General features: G+C 35.1%; 1 protein-coding gene across 1 annotated transcript in view; it reads right to left on the bottom strand.

Annotated features, from left to right (window-relative positions):
• The window catches only part of STPG2 (sperm tail PG-rich repeat containing 2), a 307,549-nt gene that overhangs the window by 265,479 nt on the left and 23,280 nt on the right, over positions 1 to 18,790 (bottom strand). Inside the window, exons 4-5 of the mRNA XM_021680406.1 lie at positions 8,465 to 8,577; positions 2,221 to 2,332 (exon numbers count right to left, since the gene is read on the bottom strand). Of these exons, the coding sequence (XP_021536081.1) occupies positions 2,221 to 2,332; positions 8,465 to 8,577 (225 nt within the window). The remainder of the gene's footprint in view (positions 1 to 2,220; positions 2,333 to 8,464; positions 8,578 to 18,790) is intronic.

Raw genomic sequence — 18,790 nt, 5'->3', positions numbered from 1 at the left:
GATCAAAATTCCAATGACATTTTTCAAAGTGCTGGAACAAACAATCCTAAAATTTGTATGGAATCAGAAAAGACCCCGAATCGCCAAGGAAATGTTGAAAAAGAAAAACAAAGCTGGGGGCATCACGTTGCCCGATTTCAAGCTATATTACAAAGCAGTGATCACCAAGACAGCATGGTACTGGCACAAAAACAGACATATACACCAATGGAACAGAATAGAGAACCAAATATGGACCCTCAACTCCATGGTCAAATAATCTTTGACAAAGCAGGAAAAAACATGCAATGGAAAAAAGACCGTCTCTTCAATAAATGGTGCTGGGAAAATTGGACAGCCACATGCAGAAGAATGAAACTCGATCATTCTCTAACACCATACATAAAGATAAACTCAAAGTGGATGAAAGACCTCAATGTGAGACAGGAATCCATCAAAATCCTAGAAGAGAACATAGGCAGTAACCTCTTTGACATCACCCACAGCAACTTCTTTCAAGATACATCTCCAAAAGCTAGTGAAACAAAAGCCAAAATGAACTTTTGGGACTTCATCAAGATAAAAAGCTTCTGCACAGCAAAGGAAACAGTCAACAAAACAAAGAGGCAACCCACAGAATGGGAGAAGATATTTGCAAATGACACTGCAGATAAAGGACTGGTATCCAAGATCTATAAAGAACTTCTCAAACTCAACACCCAAAAAATAAATAAGTCAAAAAGTGGGCAGAAGATATGAAAAGACACTTCTCTGAAAAGACATACAAATGGCTAACAGACACATGAAAAAATGTTCATCATCATTAGCCATCAGGGAAATCCAAATCAAAACCACACTGAGATACCACCTTACACCAGTTAGAATGGCAAAAATGGACAGGGGAAGAAACAACAAATGTTGGAGAGGTTGTGGAGAAAGGGGAACCCTCTTACACTGTTGGTGGGAATGCAAGTTGGTACAGCCACTTTGGAAAACAGTGTGGAAGTTCCTCAAAAATTTAAAAATAGAGCTACCCTATGACCCAGCAATTGCACTCCTGGGTATTTACCCCAAAGACACAGATATAGTGAAAAGAACGGCCATATGCACCCCAGTGTTCATAGCAGCATTGTCCACAATAGCCGAACTGTGGAAAGAGCCAAGATGCCCTTCAGCAGATGAACGGATAAAGAAGATGTGGTCCATATATACAATGGAATATTACTCAGCCATCAGTTAGGATGAATACCCAACTTTTACATCAACATGGATGGGACTGGAGGAGATTATGCTAAGTGAAATAAGTCAAGCAGAGAAAGTCAATTATCATATGGTTTCACTTATTTGTGGAACATAAGAAATAGCATGGAGGACATTAGGAGAAGGGAAAAAAGGGGGGGTGGAATTGGAGGGAGAGATGAACCATGAGAGACTATGGACTCTGAGAAACAAACAGGGTTTTAGAGGGGAGGGGGGAGGGGGGATTGGTTAGCCCAGTGATGGGTATTAAGGAGGGCATGTACTGCATGGAGCACTGGGTTTTATATGAAAACAATGGATCATGGATCACCACATCAAAAACTAATGATGTATTGATTGTATGGTGACTAACATAACATAATAAAAATTTTTTTAAAAATGTAATGAAATCTTGGGTTTTATATTAACGAATATATACTATCCAGAAGAAGGAAAATGAAAATCCTACTATGTACAAATCAGACTACACCAGGAATATTGCTTAGTCCTAGTATCATATTAAAAAGAGAGAGAGAGAAAGAGGGAGACTCAAAAATTAAAGAAGATCTGCAGATAACTTCAAAGGAAAATAAGTTATCATGAATTTAAATAATGAGAACAATGTCAAAAATATATGGAGCATTTATCCTTACTAGAAAAAGACTGAAAAGAGGATTGAAAAGAAGTCACAGGAAAAGGGAGAAAAAGTAGGCAGGAGGCAGGCAAATTTAGATCAGTTTAAGAAGGAAATTATAAGAAACAGAGTTGTCCACTACTGAAACAATAAGCCTTAGGGCTAGTGAGTCCTTTATCACAAGAGGTGTTCAAGCAGAGATGGTGATCACTTGATAGAGATTTTAAGTATAGTTCCTTCAATAACATTCACTGAATAACAACTAGCTACCAGGCAGAGTAGATCTAAGAGTACTCTAACCTTGTAATTATAAGAGTCAGTGATCTTAAAATATAGAAAGTAGATAAAATAGCTACATTTCAACTTACCTTTTTTTCCTCCTGCAATATTATTACTTCATAAAATCGTGGGAGATTTAAGCAATAATTTTGTTGTTTATCTTTCTTGATGTTAATATTTTCATAATGAGGTGTCTTTTTCCTTTAGAAAAGTCAGAAAAATTGAGGAGCTCTCAGTTTCAAATATATAATTGTTTATATGAGCAAAGAGAATATTTTACACCAACACTGTCTGCTTAAAAAGTATGCAATAAGACCATCTGGATATGTTAAGCCAATATATTCTAAATTTTGTAAAATGTATTCATCTATGTTAGTTGTGCATTTTCCAATTCAGAGCATTATAATAAACCTATACTAATAATGACTCCAAATAATATAGGATGTGGGATTTATATTAGTTTAAATAAAAAGCCACCAGGGCGCCTGGGTGGTTCAGTCGTTAAGCGTCTGCCTAAGGCTCAGGTCATGATCCCAGGGTCCTGAGATCAAGCCCTGCGTCGGGCTCCCTGCTCCATGAGAAGCCTGCTTCTTCCTCTTCCACTCCCCCTGCTTGGGTTCCCTCTCTCGCTGTGTCTCTCTCTGTCAAATAAATAAATAAAATCTTTAAAATAAATAAATAAATAACCTCCCAAAAAAGTTTCCTGTGTATTATATTTAACATAAAACATCTTTAAAATTTCAAATCCCTTGATATTTCAACTATTTATATCACAAAACAAAAAAAGGGGCAGAAAGTTCTTTAAAAATAAAAGAGAAGCTTATTTTCACTGAAATTTACACAAGCTCAAGAAAGAATAAGAAACTAAAAGTGATTAACAGCCCAAGCATTAGAGTCAGACAGCCTGATATGAATCCTAGCACTGTTACCTACTAGCTGTGTGACCTTACACAAATCATCTTACTTCTCTAAACTTCAGAGTAGATTCTTCACCTGACTGGAAATAGTAACAACCAATTCTTAAGATTATAATGATTACAGTAGATAATATAGGTGAAGCATTTAATGCCATACATTGTCCATAAGAACACAATAACAGATATTATTACAAGAATTTTTTCTTAAGATTTACTAATTTATTTTAGAGAAAGAGCACAAGCAGGATGGGAAGAGGGAGAGGGACAGAGACTCTCAAGCAAACTCTGCACAGAGCACAGAGCCTGATATGGGGCTCAGTCTCATGACCCTGAGATCATGACCTGCTCCGAAATCAAGAGTCGGACACTTAACCAACTGTGCCACCCAAGTGCCCCTACAAGAATTATTTTTAAATAGGCTATATGACTATACTATTTTTTCCATTTCTTAAACAGCATTTCAAAAAAAAAAAAAAAAAACCTCATATTAAACATTTCCAATGAACTATATTGAACATAAGCATTTTTAAAAACAGGTAATAGAAAAACATAAAAACAAATGCTTAAGTTATATAATTGCAAATATTTTCTTTGATATTGTTATGATTTAAATACCCATTTAACATCTCAGTTCACTGGTGAATGCTGACTTTGCTGTTTTTTTCACACAAAATTCAACAAATGAACTTGTTTTCAAAACTTCAAATAGTATGGTGGATAACAAATTTATATTTGGGAGATCAGAAGGGTCACATATCATTTAGGTCTATGTCTTTCTCAAAAAGAGACCTAGAAGCTTATCTTTCCATTTACAATGACCAAGTATCTCCACTTTTATACTATATCAAATATCCCAGAATAATTCTGACTCTATCAGTAAAGCAAAAGGTAAATAAATAAATAAATAAATAAACAAATAAATAAAAAGGTACAAAATGTCAAGTACCAGATGGAACCAAGACAACTCCAAATAAAAGATACGGTGAAGGCAGCAAAATCAAAAAGCAGACAAATTATGGAAATGGTGACATATATGAAGCAGTCTGGAATGCAATCTATATAGATACATTCCTAAGCAAAAGTGAAAATGCAAATAGAAGAAACACAGGAAATAAAAAAGCTCAAAGAAAAAGTAACATTAAAAACCAGGAATTAGAATGGGAATGGGATAGGGTTGGAGAAACAAAAGAGACTGTTAGCAAAAAACTGCCAAGCAAAATCAGAGCAACAAGGTTAGACAGAGTTGCGGTTATGCCTGCAGTATTTAGTCAGAAGTGTAATGGAATGGAAGGAAAGCAATCATCAGGAACTACATACCTTAAAAAAAGGTTGAAGCAGTAATCAAAAATCTCCCAACAAACAAGAGACCAGGGCCAGATGGCTTCCCATGGGAATTCTACCAAACATTTAAAGAAGAATTAATACCTATTCTTCTGAAACTATTCCAAAAAATAGAAATGGAAGGAAAACTTCCAAACTCATTTTATGAGGCCAGCATTACCTTGATCCCAAAATCAGACAAAGACCCCATCAAAAAGGAAAATCACAGACCAATATCCCTGATGAACATGGATGAAAAAATTCTCACCAAAATACTAGCCAATAGGATCCAACAGTACTTTAAAAGGATTATTCACCACGACCAAGTAGGATTTATTCCTGGGCTACAAGGTCGGTTCAACATCCACAAAGCAATCAATGTGATACAATACATTAATAAAAGAAAGAACAAGAACCATATGATCCTCTCAATAGATGCAGAAAAAGCATTTGACAAAGTACAGCATCCTTTCTTGATTAAAACTCTTCAGAGTGTAGGGATAGAGGGTACATACATCAATATTGTGAAAGCCATCTATGAAAAACCCACAGTGAATATCATTGTCAATGGGGAAAAACTGAGAGCTTTTCCCTTAAGGTCAGGAACATGGCAGGGATGTCCACTATCACCACTGTTATTCAACATAGTACTAGAAGTCCTTGCTTCAACAATCAGACAAAAAGAAATAAAAGGCATCTGAATCAGCAAAGAAGAAGCCAAACTCTCACTCTTTGCAGATGATATGATACTTTATGTGGAAAACGCAAAAGACTCCACCCCAAAACTGCTAGAACTCATACAGGAATTCAGTAAAGTGGCAGCATACAAAATCAATGCACAGAAATCAGTGGCATTCCCATAAACCAACAACAAGACAGAAAAAAGAGAAATTAAGGAGTCGATCCCATTTACAATTGCACCCAAAACCATAAGATACCTAGGAATAAATCTAACCAAAGATGCAAAGAATCTATACTCAGAAAACTATAGAATACTCATGAAAGAAATTGAGGATGACAAAGACAAAGAAATGGAAAAATAGTCCATGCTCATGGATTGGAAGAACAAATATTATGAAGATGTCAATTCTACCTAGAGCAATCTACACATCTAATTCAGTCCCTATCAAAATACCATCAACTTTTTTCAAAGAAATGGAACAGGGCGCCTGGGTGGCTCAGTCGTTAAGCAGCTGCCTTTGGCTCAGGTCATGATCCCAGAGTCCTGGGATCGAGTCCCACATCGGGCTCCCTGCTCAGCAGGAAGCCTGCTTCTCCCTCTCCCACTCCCCCTGCTTGTGTTCCTGCTCTTGTTGTCTCTGTCTCTGTCAAATAAATAAATAAAATCTTTAAAAAAAAAAAAAAAAGAAATGGAACAAATAATCCTAAAATTTGTATGGAACTAGAAAAGACCCCAAATAGCCAGAGGAATGTTGAAAAAGAAAACCACAGCTGATGGCAGCACAATTCCGGACTTCAAGCTCTATTACAAAGCTGTAACCATCAAGACTGTATGGTACTGGCACACAAACAGACACACAGATCAATGAAACAGAATAGAGAGCCCAGAAATGGACCCTCAACTCTATGGTTAATTAATCTTCCACAGAGCAGGAAAGAATATCCAATAGAAAAAAGACAGTCTCTTCAACAAATGGTGTTGGGAAAATTGGACAGCCACATGCAGAAGAATGAAACTGGACCATTTCCTTACACCACACATAAAAATAGACTCAAGATGGATGAAAGACCTCAATGTGAGACAGGAATCCATCAAAATCCTAGAGAAGAACACAGGCAGCTACCTCTTCAACCTCAGCCACAGCAACTTCTTCCTAGAAACATTGCCAAAGGCAAGGGAAGCAAGGACAAAAATGAACTATTGGGACTTCATCAAGATAAAAAGCTTTTGCACAGCAAAGGAAACAGTCAACAAAACCAAAAGACAACTGACAGAATGGGAGAAGATATTTGCAAATGACATATCCAATAAAGGGCTAGTATCCAAAATCTATAAAGAACTTATGAAACTCAACACCCAAAGAACAACTAATCCAATCAAGAAATGGGCAGAAGACATGAACAGACACTTTTTCAAAGAAGACATCCAAATGGCCAACAGACAGTTGAAAAAGTGCTCAACATCACTCGGCATCAGGGAAATCCAAATCAAAACCTCAATGAGATACCACCTCACACCAGTCAGAATGGCTAAAATTAACAAGTCAGGAAATGACAGATGTTGGTGAGGAGGCGGAGAAAGGGGAACCCTCCTGCACTGTTGGTGGGAATGCAAGCTGGTGCAGCCACTCTGGAAAACAGTATGGACGTTCCTCAAAAAGTTGAAAATAGAGTTACCCTACGACCCAGCAATTGCACTACTGGGTATTTACCCCAAAGATACAAACGTAGTGATCCAAAGGCATACGTGCACCCCAGTGTTTATAGCAGCAATGTCCACAATAGCCAAACTATGGAAAGAGCCAAGATGTCCATCAACAGATGAATGGATAAAGATGTGGTATATATATACAGCCATCAAAAAAACAAAACAAAACAAAAACAAAATCTTGCCATTTGCAACAACATGAATGGAACTAGAGGGTATTATGCTGAGCGAAATAAGTCAGTCAGAGAAAGACATTTATCATATGATCTCATTGATATGAGGAATTCTTAATCTCAGGAAACAAACTGAGGGTTGCTGGAGTGGGGGGGGAGGGTTGGGGTAGCTGGGTGATGGACATTGGGGAGGGTATGTGCTATGGTAAGAGACTGTGTAAGACTGATGAATCACAGACCTGTACCTCTGAAACAAATAATACATTATATGTTTAAAAAAAAAAAAAAGTAGGAAGGGAAAAATGAAGAGGGGGAAATTGGAGCAGGAGACGAACCATGAGAGACTATGGACTCTGAGAAACAAACTGAGGGTTCTAGAGGGGAGGGGGTGGGGGGATGGGTTAGCCCGGTGATGGGTATTAAAGAGGGCACGTATTGAATGGAGCACTGGGTGTTATATGCAAACAATGAATCATGGAACACTACATCAAAAACTAATGATGTAATGTATGGTGATTAACATAATAAAATTTTTTTAAAATTTTTTTAAAAAGGTTACTTTTGCCTTATTATAATTAAACCTCAATAAAATTGATGAGCAGGTAGGCAGGCAAGCAGGCAGACAGAAAGACAGAGAGACAAGCAAACCAGCCAAACTGAAAGAAAAAAGGATAAAATTAGAATACTGAATAACAAAAACATATGTCAAGGGGATGAACAGAGTTAATTAGAATATTTCATAGACTTTGTTTTGTTTGGAAGAATGACAAAGATATTAAGTTAGACCCCACTAAGCTAAATATATATATTAAAGTTCTAGTGTTCTGCTAAAAGAATAAAAATACAAGGAGTACCTCCCATATTAGGAGAGTTAAAAAAATGAAAAAGAAAAGAGAATAGGGTATAAATTCCCAAAAATAAGAATCATGTTTTATTCTTTTTATTCCTAGTTACTATGTGTAGTACTAGCACACAGAAAGAATTCAAACAATGTTTGTTCAGTAAATGAATATTAGCAAGGGAGTCTAAGAAAGAGTCTCAGCTACAGCCACCACTGGTATATAGATGTATTTGAATCTGTCTAGAAAACTAATTAGATAGGTAATCACCGTGGAACTTCCTATAAGAAAACTCATTCTATGAGAGAAGAAGAATCAGGCAGATAAGCTGGATCTTGTTTAAAAATTTTAATGAGGAAAACAGGTGATAGATTCTGAGAACAACATGGTATTTGTTATGCAATTTTGTCTTCCATGGATCCATGTCTAAGGCCTTACTGTAGGAGTAGGAGAAAATACAGAACAAGTTATTCTACCAGAAATGTATTTCCTAGTTAAACTTCAAAAATATAACCTCCAAACTGATGCTATGGCTCTAACCCCACACTGAGAATGGCTTCTAAATCTATCATTTAGTCAGAAGAATGGACACCAGAGCCAGACACAAATGAATATATTAGAATACTTTCTAGTAAAGAACTACATTAAAGGTAGACTATACTATACTATACTTATTTATTTTATTGTTTACTTACTGGACTATATCATACTGTCCAGGACCAGGCCCTGACTTTATAGGTAACTCAAGTCTTCCTAAAGAGTTGCCAAAATGTATCCCCTTGTATTTCAAAGTTGCATTGGAAAAATCCTTTAAAAAAAAAAAAAAAAGTGAAGATTAGACATAGTTTAAATAAATCATGAAACAACTTCATTTAAGTCTAAATCTAAAGTAAGGACAGCGTTAGTCAAGGGGGTTCCCCCAACAATTGCTAAAGTCTTCTCTCAATCTAAATTAACACTGCTGTGCCCTATCCTACTCCTGAGTCAGCCAGGATTCCTAGAGAAGTATCTCTACTTTTAGCATATCCTCAACCAATATGAACAGCTCTTCCCTTGGCAGGACACTCAGCAACCTAAGACCTTAAGTATAATTAAGATGAGCTCCTCATCATTTAAACAAGGGAGGACAGGGCAGAACTTTATGATTTAGGGAATTGAAAGTCTGTTAAAAATGATCTTAATTAGGGTGCCTGGGTGGCTCAGTTGGTTAGGCGACTGCCTTCGGCTCAGGTCATGATCCTGGAGTCCCGGGATCGAGTCCCGCATCGGGCTCCTTGCTCGGCAGGGGGTCTGCTTCTCCCTCTGACCCTCCCCCCTCTCATGTGCTCTCTCTCATTCTCTCTCTCAAATAAATAAATAAAATCTTTAAAAAAAAAAAAAAAAAATGATCTTAATTAAATAGAAATTAAATTGATTTCCAGAAATCAAATTCAAATTCAAATATCACCAACAGATATTAGATAATTTCCAATTACCTAGTATTTAAAACTATAACAAATTCATGTAAAGTTTTCAAATAGCAACAAATTTATGACAAATTAAACACTACCCCCAGTTCGTTCTATTAATGCTTGAGGTCCAGATTCGTCCTTTAATGCCAAAGAAATTATTTGTGACATGAGAAATCAACAAGCATGTTTCCTTTGCATCCACCATAATAAATGTCAAAATTTAAGCATGACCCTGAAAATTCCCTTTAGGGAAGTTAAAGGACGTGGTTTCATCAGAAATTAATAAAATAATACAATGTAACATAAGAACAGTAACTTCTCTTACAGAAATTCTCTTTTGTAGACCTAATAGATTCTAAATTGAGCAATCATTTAAAAATTTCTTTAAAAATCATTTTTTAACTGATGGTAAAAGGTAAACTCTGGTCTACTTACCTTATTTTTTAATTCACATTTATAAAAATATGGTTTTAAAATAAGCTTGGATTAATAATCCAATTTATATACATATAAAAAATAAAATCCCCATAACAAACTTGTAGCTTAACTGCATAAAACAGTGTCACTTGTCCCAGAGGAGTAGTACTCTTCTAGAACAGTGGAACCAACCTCTCTCAATTATCATTATATTATTAATGAAATAAATAGCAATATTAGTAATATAAAGTATAATTCCAATTCAAAACAGTGAATCAAACCCATATCTGCCCGACTCCTACCAAAATTTCAAAAAAATTCTATAAAATAGACACAAATTATCACTACTAGAAACTAAGAGAAGGTATCATTCATGTTCCAAAACTTCAAAGAATTTCTGGAAAATATAGCACAGCAGAGACTACAACCAGAAAGAGAACTCACCGCATGTGAAAAGAACCTCCTCTGAAGCTTATTGATCACCCCAATGAGACAGAAACTAGAGATAAGGATGGACTCTTGGGTGGTAAGTAGGGAGCAATTCTCAAAACTACCAATACCCTTGGAGATTTGTGCCAGAGCCATTATATGAATTGATGAAAAACAATATTACACCCACTCTATTCTTGGCATGCACAGTTGGAAATAAATTGGAAGCTCTGCCATTGGTCCCTAATGAGGACAAACTCTATTTAGAGAGGTACCACTCCAGAAAGCTTTGGGATGCCACAACAAAATCCAAAAAGAATCTGGTACAGCACTAAAATTCCCTAATATGTGAAAATGCCTTTTACTCCCAGAACTTACCATTAACTAGCCCTCAGATGTTACAGAATACAACATAGTAAAACTAAACTTTCCCTTCTACACCCACCTGATCTTAAAGAATTAAATAGGGGCCAACAAAATCTCTGACAGAACTTTGATGTTTCCATGAAGTGAAATAGGACCTTTGTTGATTCTTTTTATAGATGCAATCTCACAGAGAAATTGAACTGCAGTTTCTCTACAGGTTTCCCCTGGTTTGATTTCCCTTATTTACTCCCTGCTTGGGGTGGTAGAGGAGGTTGGAGCTGAGGGTAGAGAAACAGGGAGTTATTAATTATGTCTAAGTAAGATTCAGACATGTTTTGAAATGTCTAGTGAACTAATAGGGCAAATCAACCAGAAGGTGAATGTGAAAACTAATTCTATGGAAAGCAGCTAATCATAATGACCCTCATCCAGTAAGAAAGAAAATCTTACTGTCCAAAAAGCATTTAGCAATGCTAAATATTGAATATTTTCTGTGGACTGAATTCACCCCCTAACATTCCCCACTGGATTTATGCCTGTGACCTACAGGGTACAAAGAGGCTATGATAAAAATCTAAAAGACCTCTTTCATTAAACACTAGTAAAACTCAGTGCTACTTTTAGACCCATATAATACAACGTAACACAAAGAGAGAAAGACATTATTCCCCCAACTTCACCCCAGTTCATTATGCAGCTTTAGCTGTGATCAAGTACATTGGCAGAAATGCCCAGCAGAGAGCACCATCTGGTAAGAGACTGAAGAGCCTGGTAGAACAGCAGCTGTCTCAGTGGAAATAGACTTGTTCAGGAGCATGGTCAAGACAACCCCTGAGGACATCCAGAAACACCTGGGAAGAAGTTTGCAGAAGGCTAGAAGACCTCTACATCAATAGGAGGAGACAAGTTACATTTGAGTTATTAACAAAATTGTGACTCTCTTTAATACCCATAATCCAATGAAGCCTGGGAAAACTTGTTATATAAATAAAAAGGATTAATCCTTATTTCCACTAGGAATATTTCCAGCACTATAAGTGGTCTCAATGTACTTAGATTATTAATATGTAGATCCCTTCTAATGAATTATAATGCAAAGAGCAGAGAGGTATTTTCCTATCTTCACTATAGACGTTCAGCTTTAACACACTATGAAGCTATAACACTATAAATCACTATATCAAAGATGATAATTATTACTATTATTATCACAAGTAGGTTGTCTAGTTGATACATGATTCTCAAGCCCAGATCTTTGTCAGTACTAGAAGGAACAGAGCTATGAATAAAAATTGAAAGAGCTGTCTCACCAATCTCTATAGCACATAGAGTATACACTGCTTTGGCACTCCAGAGTATAACACAAAAGGAAATAAGAGAGTCAGATCACCCAAAGGCTTTGAATCTGGGGTACAGAGACAAATGTAACACCTAGCAGAACAGTATAGAAAAAAGGGACAGCCTGACATGTCCAACAGAGCTACACATGGTAGTAGATGAATACTGGAAGAAATGTGGCATCCACTAGAGTAGCTGAAAAGCAGCCTGTTCCTTTGGGTCAGTGGCAACTCCAAAGATTGCTGCACCCTACAGAGCTTTAGGAAAAGAAAGAATGCCAAGCCACACAACACTTCCTTTTGCTAAAGTAAGTGTTCTAAATCATCTTTTAAATGGAATTACCTAATATAGCCATAAATTTCAAAGCACATATATAGTTTTGTGGACAGAAAGAGCAAAATTTCTTAATTTGTGTTATACTTTACTTTTACTTAGAAATTAAGTGAAATTTCATAATTGTGCAGATTTTAGGCATAATAAGAAGTGAAGCACACAAATGTAGAACTCTGTTTTAATATAATATAACCATGTTAGATATGTTAGATATTTTATATGTTTCAGGCAGGAGCATATCTACTATGTTTATTTACTATAGCCTATAGTTTTTTTTAAAAAAGCAGTATTTTAAGATAGTATTTTGATAAATCATCTCTTACATCACATTTTTATAGCCTAAAACATACATGTTAAAGTTCTATATTAATTCTTTTAACACAGCATTTTAAGACCTTGAGCAGAATTAGGTCTAGGAAACATTCTTCAGGTTAATTTACACTGTTGTGATTTTGTGGTTCAACTGTTTAACAATTCTTAAGGTAATCCAGTAGAAGGAAAGATCATGCATAAATATACATACACACCATTCAAGACATTAGCAAAATCATTTTCCTATATATACACTAAAATTAATTGCACCTAAACCATATGAATTGACAACTACTTATTTCACTAACCTCTGATTGCAGAGGTTACTCAGGTAAATGTTCAATCTGAAATTTAATTTAAAAGCCTCTTAAAAATGTAAGACAGAAAATGAAAAATAAATTGATGCACTCTTAACTCTAAATCATACTCTCTTTATGTCAAGAAGTGTTGACAATATCAACTTCAAGGTCACTGTCAACTTGGAAAATCATTAGCAAATAAAATATGACTTAATTGAAGCAAACTCAGCATGGAGCTGCATTATTTTAAGTGAATGTTGTAATATAACTTGAAGAAGAATTACTAACTGCCACTCCCACTGACAATAAAATGTATGAAGAAGGGGCTCTGCAACTTTTCCACCATGTCTTTTCCATAATTAAGTATGGAAATAGAATTTGTGAAGAATTAGAAGTCCCAAAGTTTATCAGTTCAAACACTAATGGACTGTTCTCCAGTGTGGCAGCACATGGGTAGTTCCCAGCATGTTATCATTAGCAAATGTCAGTGTCATAATTCCACCACAAAATTTGCTTGTGAAATCCATCTCTGAAAAGTAGGCTTCTAATGGTTACCTGGGCTCTTCTTAAGAAAAAGAGAGAGAGAGAGAGAGACGCTAAATTTTATAATTCAAATGTTATACAAAGTAACTTATATAGAGAATTTTTCCTTACAGATTAAGTACAGCTAAAACTTATCATTTGTTGGCTAGAGTCTTACACAACTCTTAATTTCAGAGCTTCTTTTCTATTTCAAACTATGTAAAATAACTCCAGCATATGTTATTCACCAGTTCAGGGAAGAAGCACAACTATTACACATCTCTTGGATTATTTTCTTAATCTTCTATTAATATTCACATCTAGAAACTGAGCCCACATATAAGATTACCTCAAAAAGCAACTAAAGAGATACATTGAATTATCAGAAATTGGGTAAGATCTAAATGAACATTACTACAGTATCAATTTCATAGTAGTCTATAGGAATCTGTATTTTTTTCTGAAGGAAAAATAAAATAAATTTTATATGTCAAAGTAATGTTTATTCATATGTGAAAAAGGTTTTGTACATCTAGGTAAGCTTGGCATGGTTCTAAGCCCTTGAATAGATGATAGAATATTCCAAAACAAAGAAATAGTATATATGAAAAGTATAATTTTAAAGAAAGAATAACCATTTTGAGATTTAAGGTAAGAGTAATCAGAGAACTGTTCAAACTAAGGCCAAAGATCTAGGACTATCATGAAAAAGAGCTTAAGTAACCTGGCCAAGGACAAATAACTATTAAGTGGTGAAGCCAAGAAACAAACCCAGGTGGTATACTCCATTCAACTACATCTCCTAACTCTCCTAACTCTTCTTTACCTTCAACAGAATATACTGACATTAGACCATAGGACTTCCATTAATTTCACTGCAATTTTTTATATAATTTATCTCTACTGTTCTTCTAAGCATCTTCCTCAAATATCTAAGATATGGGCACTGTCTATTGAAGACGACTAATTATTTTGAGATTATTAACAGGATAATGGGATAGTCAAGGCCTGAAAACCAGGTATGGCATAGAAAGAGAGGGCAAAATACTCATGGGACAAAAGACCCCATAGTCAGAAGAAATGGGAATTCTCTGAGAATAGGAGACACATCTATAACTTACAATGTCCTTCCTCTCCATATTTCCAGAGATAACCTGGTTCTTGTTTTATAGCATAAAACAATCCAAACCATGAGAGACTCTAGACTCCGGGAAACAAACTGAGGGTTACAGAAGGGAGGGGGGTGGAGGGATAGGGTGACCGGGTGATGGGTATTAAGGAGGGCACATGTTGGGATGAGCACTGGGTGTTATATGCAACTAATGAATTATTGAACACTACAACAAAAACTTACGATGTACTATATGTTGGCTAAATGAACATAATGAAAATAACTGTACTTGAACATAAAAGGTATCATTTCTATTGTTCCACAATCAACAGAAATCAAAAAGAGGAGTTACAAGCTAAAAATAAAATAATACTGGCTTATGTATTTGCCATTATCATTGTTCTTTAATTCTTTGTATAGATTTGAGTTACTATCTAATGACCTTTCATTTCAGCCTGAAGGACTGACTCTAGTATTTCTTTTAGAGGAAGTACTAGAGATAAATTCTATCAGTTTCTGTTTACTTGGGAATGTCTTAATTTCACCTTCATTTTCAAAGAACAGAATTCTTGATTGGCAGTCTTTTTTTTTTCTTTTCCAGCACTTTGAAAATATTCCTTCTGGCCTCCATGGTTTCTGGTAAGTCAACTGTTAATCTTATTGGGGAATTCCTTGTCACTTCTCCTGCTCTTTTAACACCTCTCTTTGTCTTTGTCTTTCAACAGTTTGACTGTAAGTATCTAGGTATACATCCCTTAACACTTACCCTGCTTGGAATTCATTGAGCTCCTTGTATGCATAGATCAATGTTTTTCAACAAATATGGGGTGTTTTAGCCATTATTTCTTCAGACATTCTCTCTGACCCTTTTTCTTCTCTCCTTCTGGGACTTCCATTATGCATATGTTGGTATGCTTGATGGTGTTCCACAAGTCTCTGAAGCTATGTTTATTTTTCTTCATTCTTTTTTCTTTTGTCAGACTACATAGTATCAATTGTTTTGTCAAATTTCCTTATTCTTTCTTCTGCCAGTTCAAATCCATTACTGAATCCCTCTAGTAAATTTTCAAGACCATAACTACTTTTCAATTCCAGAATTTCTATTTGATTTCTTTCTATAATTTCTAACTTTTTTATTGATACATTCTATTTGGTGAGACACTGTTCTTATATTTTTCTTTAGTTCTTTAGACATAGCTTCCTTTACTTCTTTGAATATATTTAAAATAGCTGATTTAACAACTTTGTCTAATAAGTCCAACATACTGGCTTCTTCAAGAACAGTTTCTATTGGTTGCTTTTCCTATATATGGGCCACATTTTTTTGTTCTTTACATTTCTCATAATTTTTTTTGTTGAAAATTACACATTTTAGATAATATAATGTGGCAAATCTGAAAATCAGAATCTCCCCCCACCACCTAAGGGTTTGTTGGTGCTTGTTTTGTTAGTGATTTTCCTGGACTATCTCTAGATTCTGTATTCTTTTTCATATGTGTCTACTGAAGTCATAGCCTGGTTTGCTAAGTGGTCAGGTAATGGTTGTACAAACGTTGGACAAGGCATTTCCTTAAATGCCTTGAACTAATAAGTCTCCAGCCTTTGCAGAGGTGCTCTGTGCATTTATTAGGGCACACCTTCAATGTTCAAGTAGGCAGTTTATAAGTCTACCTTAGCCTACACTTCCAGTGTAGAACCTCAAGACCACCTATAGGTAAGAGCTTTGTACTTTGTCAAGTCTGGTTTTTGTAGGGCTGGATTGCAATGAAATTCCTTTCCGTGTTTTACAGGACTAAGCAAGTTAAGTAAATATATTGAGAATAATGGAATAATAAGTTTCTCATGGAAAAGGAAAGACTAGAACAAACCTGTGGTACTGGATTGGAATTTCTTAAGAACAAGATACTCTCTTTTATAACCACAACATAATTATCAAAATCAGGTATCAGCATAAACTCAAAGTTTTTAATAGATAGATAAGAAATAAGTATGGATTTCTAATTCTGTCCATTGATAGCCTGAAGCAATGACACCCCAGTAGCAATGCATGTACGTAGTATACTGATCTTGTTTTGAAAAACCATTCTCCATTAAATGGAAGTAGGGCTCCTTAAAGAAATGTCTGCTTCCAAGGCTGGGACAGTGAAAAAAATTTGGTGAACCTGGAACATCTTACTGTGCCAGAAGGTAAAGAAATGCTCAAAGATTGATGAGGACATGTCAAAAAGACACTATACGCAGCTTAAAAGGACTCCCAAGGATCAAATCTGAGGTAATTTAAACTTCAGAACACATAATGAGTAATAAATGATAACTTTTTGAGTAAAAGAGGAATTCATGAATCCATGCTGATATAAATGGGAAGAAAGATAAGGAAAGCTCTTCTTTAAAGTGCCAACAAATAAATGTTAAAGGAAAGATGGAGTCATAAAACCACCACTTGATAAACATCACAGTAAAATTGAATCAGGCATCATGAAAGGATATTAAACTAGTAAGTTTGATGAAGGAAAAGATATCTACTTATTCTTAAAGTAACTCCCACAAAATATTTATAAATTTTTTAAAAACAGTAATTTTACAGTAGATAAAACTGGAAGACACCACCTCAAGTTAACATCACCAATCATTAGATAAGCAGATAATCCTGTGCCTCTTTATGTGATGCACTGAGAAGGACATATCATTTCTGGAGTATTCCTGCCAAAAAATATAAACTTACTCTAATCATGATAAAATATACACAAACCCAAAACTAAGAAATACTCTACAAAGTAACTAGGCTATACTCTTCAAAAAGTCAAGGTTACAAAAGAAAAAGAAAGACTAAAGAACCGTTCCAAATTAAGGGAATCTTTTTTTTTTTTTAAGATTTTATTTATTTGACAGAGAGAGAGAGAGTGAGCACAAGCAGGGGGAGTGGCAGAGGGAGAAGCAGGCTCCCTCTTGAGCAGGGAGCCCATTGTGGGGCTCGATTCCAGGACCCTGGGATCATGACCTGAGCCAAAGGCAGACACTTAACTGACTGAGCCACCCAGGTGTCCCAAATTAAAGGAATCTGAAGGGACATGACAAGTAATTGTAAAATGTAATACCAGATTCACTCCAGAACAAAAAATTTTTTTAAGATATCATTGAGATCATTAGCATTTTTTAAATATCTATAGATATTAGTATTATGTCAGTAAAAATTTCCTGATTTTGATAATTGCACTATGGTAAAAGAGAATGTGTTATTCTCTAGAAAATTTATATTTAAATATTTAAGGGTAAAGGGTCATCATGTCTGAAATACACTCTCGAATTCCTTAATAAAAATAATGATATAAAAATACATAGGAAGAAAAAATGATAAAGTAAATGTGATAAAATGCTAACTGCAGATTCTGACCGAGTTATATGGGAAGTCTTTGTATTATTCTTGTAACTTTTCTACCAGTCTGAAATTATTTTAAAATTTAAAATTATTTTAAAAAAAGAAAAGTACTAACTGGGAACAATGAATGAATTAGATCTAATATAACTATATGGTTAAATCTAGAAAATATAACATTAAGTGAAATAGCAAGCAACCTAAATACCAGATGATACCATTTACTTAAAATTTTTAAAATCATACCACAATATATATTGTTATTCATGTATGTAATAAAGATTTAGTGCTTACTTTGGCAAAGGGAAAAGAATGGAAGGAGGGAAACTTGGGAAGGTAACAATTTTAATAATATATTTTAAAACACAGCTAATTCAAGTGTGACAAATTTTTACTGTGCTATATGTGATGGTAGGTCCATGGATATCTGTTTGTTTTTTTAATTTTAATTCCAGTATAGGTAACATACTGTGTTAAGAGTTTCAGGTGTACAATACAGTGATTCAACAATTCCATACATCACCCAGTGCTCATCATGACAAGTTCGCTCCTTAATTTCTATTGCCTATTTCACCCATCTCCCCATTGACCTCCCCTCTGGTAACCACCAGTTTGTTCTCTACAGTTAAGAGTCTGTTTCTTGGTTTATCTTCCTTTCTCTTATTTTTTCCTTTGCTCATTTTTTGTTTCTTAAATTCCTACATATGAGTGAAATCATATGGTATTTGTCTTTCTCTGACTTATTTTGCTTAGCATTATACTCTCTAGATCCATCCATATGGTCATAAATGGCAAGATTTCATTCTTTTTTATAGCTGAGTAATATTCTATTGCACATTTATATATGCATATATATGTGCATATATATATCACATCTTCTTTATCCATTCATCTATCAAAGGACACTTGGGCTGCTTCCATAATTTGGCTACTGTAAATAATGCTGCTATAAACATAAGGGTACATGTAGTCCTTTGAATTAGTGTTTTGTAACTTTTGGGCAAATACCCAGTACTGCAATTACTGGATCACAGGGTGGTTCTATTTTTAACTTTATGGGGAGACTCCAT

The sequence above is a fragment of the Neomonachus schauinslandi genome, chromosome 2, assembly GCF_002201575.2.
Source record: "Neomonachus schauinslandi chromosome 2, ASM220157v2, whole genome shotgun sequence".
NCBI lineage: Eukaryota > Metazoa > Chordata > Mammalia > Carnivora > Phocidae > Neomonachus > Neomonachus schauinslandi.
This window is presented reverse-complemented; position numbering and strand designations above follow the sequence as displayed.